A 10,654-nucleotide genomic window follows, 5' to 3' on the forward strand; every position below is an offset into this window, starting at 1 on the left:
AAAACTGGACTTCCAATCAAATCTCGTGAGTAAAGGAAGACGGACACCGAAACTTAAAGATTTGCTACAATCTTCATGTCAGAAAATAACCTGCTCTTTTGCCAGGCTGCTAATTTAATGGCAAACATGCCGTTCTATTTAGCTCATAAACTTTTAATATCAATGCTTTAATAGCCTCGAACGTCACTGGCTTGTGCAATGACAGGAAATTCGAATGGAATTTAATCGCTTGCCATCTGCATGAAAATGTGTGCAGGAGTGGCTCTTGGTTCTAAATACCAAACAAAAAGAGCAGTCAAGTAAGTAACTTCCTGTTTTCTTCAATTCAACAACACTCTTTTTTACATTTGATAAATGATATTCCAGATGTTCACCTACTTTACCCAACAAGGACATTTAACATTCGTACATTTTGCTAAACTATAAAATGCCATGAAATAAATGGTTCATTATAACTTGTTAAATATTAATTGGTTACCTTAGTCCTCTTGATCGTTGTCAGCCTTGAAGATGGCAAACTCAGTCATTTATTTAATTTTCATGTTTGGGTGTTGCTGGAGCCTATCCCAGATTTTCTATGGGCAAGAGGTGGGGCACACCCTGGAAGCGTCGCCAGCGCATCGCTGACAAACAGCCAGTTACGCACACCTACAGAAAATTTCGGTAGTAATCCACCTAGATGGCATGTTTTTGAAGGTGGGAGTAAACCCACTCAGACACGGTACCTTCTTAATGTGAGGCGTCAGCACTACCCACTACGCCACTGTGCCACCTACCATACAAACTCTTGCCACTCTAAATTTGCAGTAAATTTTTTAATCAAATATTTGCACATTGCAAAGCCTTCCTCCTAAGACCCGAACTCTCGCATGGCATGCATTTTTAATTTCTCTTGGCTATTTGGGCCGATCGGGACCTGAGGAGTGGAGAAACAAAGAATGATATTTTATCACGGTGTCGTTTCTGAGAACAATGAGGACACCAGATCCTAGGAGGAAATGCAGTGCATTCAACAATACATGCACGTCATCTACTAAACGCTTTATAATTATTTAAACCTTTATGTGTGCTCCGTGAACATGATGCATCCAGAAAAACAGGTTTTAGTGGGGGTGTGGTCAATGCAATCACTGCCTGTTAGTGGTAAAGGAGTGCAAGGGAGAAAGGTAGTCATTGCGTTTGTTGACAGCGACAGGTGAACATGGCAGCCAGGCTTGTATTGATCATCCTGATGTGTTCAGTCATCGGTGGGCAAGGTGAGCTTTCACACGGTGTTACCTGCTTATCTTATTACGGAACAGCAGAATCGCTAAAGCTTGTGCTTTGTATTGTCATCAGTGTTAGAGTGGTTGGTGTTCAAATTCAAGATTTAAAATTTAAGAGTTTTTATTGTCATTATGCTAACATAACAAAATCATGTTAAATGGTATCATTTAGCCAGATGCCAATTGTGGTGATTAAAATGACGTTAAAAGGTTGAAATCTCTGATGCCTTTCCTTGACAAATAACAGAATAAAAAAAAATGAAACTTGCATTATGTAATTATAAGCTTGATCAAGATGCTTTATCGCAGGTTATCTGTGTTGCATAGAGCTGTTAATTATGAGATGTGTTTTCTTACTCATCCAGTTCCTTAATGTAAGACAATCTGGAAAATGAATTTCATTTTCTATTATTCAAAATATGTTACGTACGATACTCATGATTATGTAGGATTTAATTATACATTTAAATGCATTATATGCCATCTGTCAATAATAAAACAATCATATACTAAACTAGATTACCTGTATCTTTGTTTGTTTTAATAATCACATTCTATGAAAATAACTATTGAAGGTATCCCAATTGAAAGGGTAAATGAGATCACATTTTTGGGTGTTATTATTGATAACAAATTGTCATGGAAACCTCACGTCAGACATATAAAAACTAAGGATCATATTCATAACTTATTTATTCAGTCAAAGTTGCTTACATTTATGGATCTGGTGAAATACAACACTCGGAGTTCTGTTCAAGGCATTTAACAAATCATTACCAATTAACCTACAACGTTTTTTTTACTGTTCGAGCTGTAGCTCATGATTTGAGAGGATTTGGAGTTTTTAAACTACCTCAAGTTCGAACCACCCTCAAAGGTTTTTGTTTGTCTGTACGTGGGGTTAAACTTTGGAACAGTCTGGATACACACCATAAGCAATGTCAAAGTATTCATAAATTTAAGCTAGTATATAGACATCTGGTGGCATTGGTGGCATTTAACCACAAAAACTTGGCTATTTATAGACTTTATGACTTTGAAGTCAAATAAATTCCTGATGATTCACAATGGTTGGCACAATGGGTATTGATGTGTGCTGACGCAGTTTGTCTTTAAGAGAAACCATTACGTTGTTGTGTATTGTGTTAGTTAATTATACGTCTATTCAAAGTTACACGCAACCAATTACACTTCTAAAGTTTGAAGCTTTTCTCTGTCTATTGGTGAACTTGTGCACTGAAGAATATAAATGTAAATCACCCTTTCCCTTTCCCTTTCCCTTTCCTGCAGTGTCAGAAGCTCAGAGTGAGTGCGGCCACATTTAACACATTGCACACTGATGCAAATGCTCAGTCGGATGCTGTAACTGCTCTCTGCTCTGTTTTTTTTGTCAGATTTTGGGCAAGCCCCTTTGGGGACAAGGATAGCGGGGGGAACTAACGCTACCGCCGGTGCATGGCCCTGGCAGGTCAGCATACACCTCAATCTTTTCGGGAGTCACATATGTGGAGGGACACTCATCAATGACCAGTGGGTGCTCACAGCAGCCCACTGCATCGTACTGTAAGAGAAGCTCTCTCAATTCCTTTCTCATCATCATTTCTGTTTTCAGTTCAAAATAATGTTTTTTTTTTATCCACTATTGTACGTCATACATGAACTATCTTTCTCATAGCCAAAATGTAGCAGATTCCTGCTTTTGTTCCCTTAATGGACTCTGTACCAGATCCACAAGCAAAGTCACTGTTCCCTCTTTATTCACTGCTAGTAGCCCTGTTCAGCAATCAAACTTGTTTTATTATTTAAGAAAATAATTATATCGCTGCAATGTAGAAAAACATTCAAATATTAGAACATATAGAACAATATTCTCAAAGGCTATATTAAATTAGAAAACTAAAATCATCCAAGCATGGCTGCCACCTGTCATGTTTGTGTCATTTATTGCTTTCATGCCCTGCCTTTTTGTGTTGCATTGTTATTTCCTGTGTTCTGTGCCTGACCTCTTTTCCTCTTGTCGTCGCACCTGCTCTGCCTTTGAATCCATTGCCTCCTGTTCAGAGTTCTTGACACCACCAGCTCTAGCTGCAATAGCCTGGAAATAAAAAGTTACAGGACTTGGCTCCTTATGTGGGTGCACAGATATACAGCAAGTTAAACATAAGTTCAAGGCACTTAGGCTCTTCCTGGAGATTGTGATTGAAGGACAGTTTGATAAATTCCCCCAGTGAGGGCCAAACACTGGTTATAGAGGGCGGCAGAAAGAAAGAACTAGACGTGCAGAGAGGATCACGTTTAGTCAGCAAGATGACATGCAAAGAATGAAGGCGTGCAACTGACCTGGCTAGATCAATAAAAACAGATGTTTCCTTGACTGAAAGAATTCCTGTGGTTGAATGAAAGAAACTCACGCACTGTTTGGAATTTGCACCTTGAATAAGCTTATTACTCTTATTAGTAGGCTGAAACTCAGTGTTCTCCGCCAAGTAACTGCAGCAGAATACCGAGGCTGAGAAGATGTCGTTGAAATAATGTATTATTTTAACAGGATCGTGCAATGTCATGCCACAAGACTGTAATTTGCATTTCCTCGCTGATTTACTTTTTCTCTTTCTTCAGAACCTTCCCGAGTGCATATACCGTCTACCTCGGAAGACTCTTTCAGAATGGCACCAATCCAAATGAGGTCATAAGCACCGTGGTCGAGATAATCGTGCATCCTAGTGTCAACAACACAATCTTTAACAATGACATTGCCCTGATGAGGCTCAGCAGCGCCGTAAGTTTCACCGACTTCATCAGACCCATTTCCCTCGCAAGAAACACCAGCCAGTTCTTCAATGGGACACTCTGCGTGGCCACCGGTTGGGGCAGACTTGCTGATAACGGTAAGAATATTTGTTGTTATGTGCATTCTGTTTACTGCAAGTAGACTAATATAGAAAAGACAGAATTAATGAATGAACTAAAATAAATCACTCGGAGAGCGCAGACCTCCACCAAGCAGCTCATTCCCCTCCTAATTAGATTTACACCGTCCACATAGTGATCTGGATCATCAGCATCAAAAGTTTTTTTTTATTGTTCTTGGCATCTTTATACACCAACCATGAAAAGTAAAAGTGAAGCGGAGTTCATGTGTATTTTCAACTGAATTTTGATGGGGTTTTCAATGTTAAATTTTTTTTTTTTTTCCTGACCTCATTCTGGATCAGATCCAGATGAAATTTGGTGGTGTGATAGAGACCCCCCCCCCCCCTCTTACATGACTGTCAAATTCCATAAACATTGGTCAATAATCAACCGCGATATTGAGGAACAAATTCTTAAGATCCATAGACTGCAATGAGAGTCAATGGTACACCCCGAATGTGTCACCACTTTGCTTTGATTTCACCCAGATTGTTGTTTGCAATATAGTTATGATTCAATGGTTTATGGCGTTTCACGACAAGCCATTTAATTCTCCTGTTCTCTTTGTCTTCTGAAATCATCCCACAGTGCTCTTGCCAGAAACTTTTCCACTGCAGGAGGTTCCTATTCCTGTCATAGGAAATAATATTTGCAATTGCATTTTCGCCAACTCAGCGCCACTTGTGGGCATCACTGACCAAATGATTTGTGCGGGGGCAGTGAACAGAGGAATATGCCAGGTTCATGCAATATTTGAATTTGCATATTCATTTATTTTCATGTTACTTGCGGTATCAATTGACTTTTTTTATCTCTTATTGCAGGGTGACTCAGGTGGACCTTTGCAATGCCAACAAAACTCAGTGTGGATCCAGGCTGGAATTTCCAGTTTTGCAGCCCCGTGTAGCGAAATTGCATTCCCAGCGGGTTTTACCCGAGTGTCTGAATTCAATGATTGGATTACAGATCAGATATCACCATCAACAGTTCAATTTGTTACATTTGATTCTAGCGGCATCGACGAAGATAGCAGCTTTGTGTGCCCAAATATCACATCACATATTAACTCGTTAGCCCATTTTGCACCAACAAGCTTCCATCTTCTTATGCTGAGCTGTCTTATGTTTGTGTTTTGATTAATCAAATAAAATCATTTATCAGGCTCAGACTTTATTTATCTATATCACCATGATGCTTCCATCTTAGTTATAACCTAAATATTGATCGGAGAGTAGATAAGATAGACTGAGTTACAAATATTGATTCTGCTATTTGCTTTTGTGTTGCGCTACGAGAGTTGTGTATTTGATATTTATCCGTCCAGCACAAACCTTCAGAAGGACCACTTTATGGCGGAGGCTTAAGAAATGATGCCGAGAAAACTGGTGCTCTTCTGAATTGTCAGCCCAGACCTGCTATATTTCTGATTTGTATTGCACTTTCTGAAATTCAAAGAATAAACAACTTTGTACTAAGGATGATTCCTTCGCAATTAATACTACTTGCACTTTATTTCCTAAAGCTTAAAAAAAAAAAGGGAAAACAACATGTTGGGCAAACATTTTATTCAGTGCAAATCATACACTGCACTTGGTGGAATCAAACCAAGGAATAAACACTTTACAGTTTGTGTAAAAACAATTTGGGAATCTTCACAGGTGTTTTAAAATAAAAGGGAGGGAATGGAGGCAGACGAGTTTTGGAGGATCTCCCAGCTGCAGCATCAACCAAAGGGAAAGTGTTTCCCTGTCTTTCTCTTTCTGCTGTATGAACGCTGTTAGGCGAAGGGCGAAGAGGGCATGGCCTTTTTCATGGTAACGTAGTAAAGGGTAGAAGAAGGTGGAGGGGGAACTGGTGAGTGTGCATGCTTAATAAGCATGGTCAGCCACATACAGTGACTCTCCACCGGCGGTGCTGCCACCAGAGGACACATATTTGCCCTGGCAAGCCTTGTTGTTTGCCTGTAAGAACCAAAGAGGGATCATATTACCGAATGTACATCGCAGTGCTGGAATTTGATGCTTACAATCCATGCATGTCTCTGAACAAGACACATCTGTGTTCATTTTCTTATTTCTATATATTAGCATTTTATTGATTAGCACACATACCAGAGCTCTCTTGATAAACTCATCCTGGCATGCTTTTCCATTCTCCTTCTTGCCACCCCAGGCTTTGAGGGCAGAGGCCTGCAGGGCACGGCCATATGAGAAGGTCATGGCCCAGGGCCGGTGCAAAGGGCACTGGTTCATGGCATTCAAGTTGATGGAAGCCTCCTCCTCACTCTGCCCACCAGACAGGAAGGTAATGCCTTCGCATGAGGAAAAGCATTAGGGTTCAGCAACACACTTCTCTAGACATTTAAGGGAACATCAGGCAGACCGCTGAGACAGGAATACAATATTCGTAATTTTCTTATGTCTGCAAACTTCGCTAATGAGTGCAACATTGAATTCGGTGCATCCATCTCACCAGGGACTGCAGGCGGCACAGTGCGGCGTAGGGCAGTAACAGTTGCCATGGCAATCTCTTGGTTGCTGTACTTGTGTGAGCAGGAGTGTCCTGCAGTAACCATGTTGGGCTTGAGCAAGGTGCCCTCAAGGTAGACATGGTGGTCAGACAGGGCCTTGTAGACGGCAGCAAGGACCTTCTCAGTAATGTACTGGCAACGCTTCAGGTCATGGTCACCGTCAGGAAGAATCTCAGGCTCGACGATGGGGACGATGCCATGCTGAGGAGGGCAGAGGGGAAGAAAGTCAACATGACGGCGTGACAAAAGGGTGCTTTAAAAGCAAATTCTACTTTCTCATTCCAGTCCAGTAGGTGGCAGTAGTTTCCCTAAGAGCGTATTGCCATATGTCAGCAAAACCCTGATTGAAAAAGAGTGGGTCATAATAAGCACTTGGGACAGAGGCAAAGAATGACTGTACTATTGTCCTCCATTTTCTTCGACAGTCTTAATTTAAAATGAAAAATGAAAAAAGAAATAGTGTTGAAGTTATCAACTGCATAGATGCTCAAGGAGTTGCCTGCATAGACGAACAAGAGCAGTGCGACTCATCTCCTGCTAACTGACGGTTTTTTCCATGATACTGGTCATGGGATAGCGAATACGAATTAAAAAAAATATTTAATCTGAATTATACGGTATTTCTAACTGGCATCGCTGTGTTTTAAAACTGGACACAAGCAAACCAAACAGGTTGATTGATATTTTTGGTGGATCATTTATATGCATGGCTCTGTCTTCGTTGAGGGTTGTAGCATCATGTGGAAACACACAAAAAAATAAATCAATTTATTTGTTGCATCTTACCATCTGGCAGATGCTGGCATAGCGGGCCAGGACATTGGCATTCTCCTTGATGGCCAGTTCTGAGGGAGTTGTGGGGGTGATCTTCAGCACACTGCGCCACTTGGCAAAGTCAGCGCCATCCTTCTTGTACTGGGCGCAGCGCTCATACAGCCCATCGAGACCTGTGACGGGGGCGGAAGACGTCCTCACATAGTTAGACAAAGGGTTTGAACCGATGTTGGCCTCTCTTTTGCACTTTTGCTCACCCTGGGTGGTTGTCTCGCCGTTGGTTCCCGCCAGTGGGACGACACCCTTGTCGACCTTAATGCCCACTACCATGCCCCTTTCTTTGAGGTACTGGGTGAAGGGTTTGCCATCGTCAGTCTTCTGATACATGGTCTCGTGGAAGAGGATGACGCCACCGATGCAAGGGACGACGCTATCGTCAGCAGTGAAGAGGAGCTGGCGGTACAGCCTCCTGTTCTCTTCAGTGTTCTCAGCATTGATGCTCTGGAAGCGCTTGGCTACGCTGCCTAGATTAGGCGAAGACATGAAAAAGTTGAGAACATTTTTGGACCTGCGCTGGAGTGTGTTGCGTGAGCTGAGTCCACTTCTACAGCTGTGTTGTGTGTTTTATGGACTGCAGGAAGTTTAATAAATCAATCTAATATACTTTTAATTGAATGTTCATTGACTCATTCGTTCATCGTCTTAACAGCTGAATCTGAAATCCAGGTCGCGGGATCTACTGGAGCGTCTATGGGGGGTACACCCTGGACAAGCCGCCACCACCAATTGTCCACCTATGGACAATTTAGTGCAACTAATTCACCTAATTTGCATGTTTTTTGTGGTGGGAGGAAGCCGGAGACACGGGGAGAACATGCAAGCTCCCCACAGAAAGGCCGCAAGCTGCATTTGAACCTGCGGCCTGCTTGCTGCGAGGCAACAGCACAACCCACTGCGCCACTGTGCTGCCTACTTTGCTGTTGTGTATCCTAATAGTTTGATGGCCTTTGCCACTGTGAGTGCATCTTCTTTACCAGTGGACTCGTCTGCAGCAAGGATTCCCTTGCCAGTAGCGACAATCCTCTGAGCAATGTCACTGAGCTCCTTCTTCTGCTCCGGGGCGAGGAAGGGATATGCGTGAGGCATCCTGACTCTGTTTGGAGGGAAGAGGCAGAAAAAGGACGAGACATTGAGCTCAATGGATATCCAGCTGTGAAGCTTGACATTCGAATATTGTTGTCTCTCATCTAATAAGTGACAAACTGGTTTGTGAAAGAGGAACTTTTGGCAGACTCGATGTAGAAAGTGGTAAAACTCTCCTTTTTGACACTTGTCTGTCTCTGATTTTAGACCATTATTTTCAGCAGTTGTCTAGACTATGCGACTGTGGATGTTGCAGCTGTTGCTACTCCATTACCATGGCAAACAGTTGCACTCTATTTCCCAGGCACAATACGCGGCCGCACAGGGTATCCAGTGTCACCACTGCACTCTCCTGTATCTGACCACCCTTCAAATAAACTCGACAAGAATGCGGTTGACCTTTTCCATTTTCTAACCTCTTCTCCTTGACCTTTCCCTCCCCCCCACCCCTTCAGTGCTCCCTTCTCTTTCCATTGGTTCTGCCTGCTCTTCTATCCTACACCTCTAGAACATTCCCCCTCCCTCCGTCTCCCTATCTGTGCTTCCAGCATCAATGGGCTGAACTAAATATAAATGTTGCCTCTGCTGCAGGTCAAACCTCTCAGCAATGCGTTACATAAAAGAGAAGTTCAGAAGTCGTAAACCGTACAGGAAATCACACAGACAGTACCAATTTAGACTTTATCCCAAGACGCTGAATCAGCAGTGACTTCTCACAAGGAAGCCAAAAACAGGACGATGTATTAATAACCATTGTTGCATGCAGGAAAATCTGTTGGGCAAAACCACCTATGAAGCGACGTACTACGTTGTGTAGTGATACTATACCACTTTAAAAAACAACCATAACATATTGCTGAGATAGAAGTCATTGATAGTGCAAGCTAGAATAAAAGTGAGGCTTGTGATCAGTGAATGTAGTCATGGAAACAGTGACACATTTCAGCTTTAGTGCATCAGAAGTAAGAGAAAGGACTTCCGTCTGTGGGTTTTAATGTAGCACTTAAATATAAATATAGCAGTCGTTATGTATTTCCTTAAAATAGAAATAGCTAAAGAGAAGGAGCAGTAAAACATTACATTGCAAAATGTGGAGCAGGTTATGCACCTCATGCGTTGAACAAAATATTCATCGGCACAAAAAGACAATTGGAAGACGCAACGTTTTTGAGCAAACTTTCCATTATTTTACCTTTGAGATTAAGAGGAGAGCTGAGAGAAGAGATTAGGGAGGGAGAAGATCCGGGCTTCGTCTGCGACAAACCTCCTGGCGACCGGCCCTTGTATTTATCCTCTCATTGTGACCCCTCACATTTCAGCTGCCCAGCTATTTATAGAACAGGACGCAACCAGAGATGGATCGTGACATTCAGGGACTCAAGCCGGAGTAGCATGGAGGCAAATGGCTGTGGAAAAGGGCAAGGAGAGCTTTTCGGCGAGAATGCAGCAGATCAGGGAACAGTTCAAATTGAAGGAAGAGTCGGAAACTCAAGCAAGATAAAGCCAATGTACAAATTACAACATTAATGAATAAGCATATTTACCAAACCATTTGATGAATTGCTATGCTCATATTCTCTGTGCCCATTTTGCATCTTTTGTCTATATCCCTGCTGTCTGTGTGTCCTGGTTCAAAAAGCCATTTCTATGAATGCATGCCGTAATGAATGAAAACTTTACTGTCGCTACAAGCAAGAGCAACTCAGCACAGAAGCTGGAGTTTAAAAAGAGGCATGTGGAGAAAGACAACTTTGTGGTCGGCATGCGGCAAGAGCACACACACACACACACACACTTGGAGAACATGTGAGAACATTACTAAACTGCCCTTAGAAATCTAATCACCCCACAGTAACACAGTGTGATCTTGATCTTTTCATGACCTGACCTTTCTTGGACCCAAGTCCTCAGCAGGAAAGGGTGAGCTTGCTAAAGGCAACACATGCACATAATTGGATGCCAAAATGCTTTGTGTTGGTTTCATATTCTCACTAATTCTCACAAGTCACCCAAAAAAAGTCACATGTGC

General features: G+C 42.2%; 2 protein-coding genes across 2 annotated transcripts; one reads left to right on the top strand and one right to left on the bottom strand.

The window, feature by feature from the left end:
• Positions 1-1,190: 1,190 nt before the first annotated feature.
• Positions 1,191-6,120, top strand: zgc:123217 (uncharacterized protein LOC641414 homolog). The gene is made up of 6 exons (XM_068754752.1): positions 1,191-1,256; positions 2,556-2,570; positions 2,660-2,828; positions 3,885-4,153; positions 4,767-4,918; positions 5,003-6,120. The coding sequence occupies exons 1-6, from the start codon at positions 1,202-1,204 to the stop codon at positions 5,312-5,314; spliced, it is 972 nt and encodes a 323-aa protein (XP_068610853.1). The 5' UTR covers positions 1,191-1,201; the 3' UTR covers positions 5,315-6,120.
• On the bottom strand, positions 5,727-9,939 carry aldoab (aldolase a, fructose-bisphosphate, b). Its single transcript, XM_068754751.1, has 7 exons — positions 9,818-9,939; positions 8,517-8,635; positions 7,740-8,006; positions 7,495-7,655; positions 6,651-6,909; positions 6,290-6,489; positions 5,727-6,139 (listed from the first exon to the last, which is right to left on the bottom strand). The coding sequence occupies exons 2-7, from the start codon at positions 8,626-8,628 to the stop codon at positions 6,047-6,049; spliced, it is 1,092 nt and encodes a 363-aa protein (XP_068610852.1). The 5' UTR covers positions 8,629-8,635; positions 9,818-9,939; the 3' UTR covers positions 5,727-6,046.
• Positions 9,940-10,654: the final 715 nt, after the last annotated feature.

The sequence above is a fragment of the Brachionichthys hirsutus genome, chromosome 21 (genome assembly GCF_040956055.1).
Source record: "Brachionichthys hirsutus isolate HB-005 chromosome 21, CSIRO-AGI_Bhir_v1, whole genome shotgun sequence".
NCBI classification, from domain to species: Eukaryota; Metazoa; Chordata; class Actinopteri; order Lophiiformes; family Brachionichthyidae; genus Brachionichthys; species Brachionichthys hirsutus.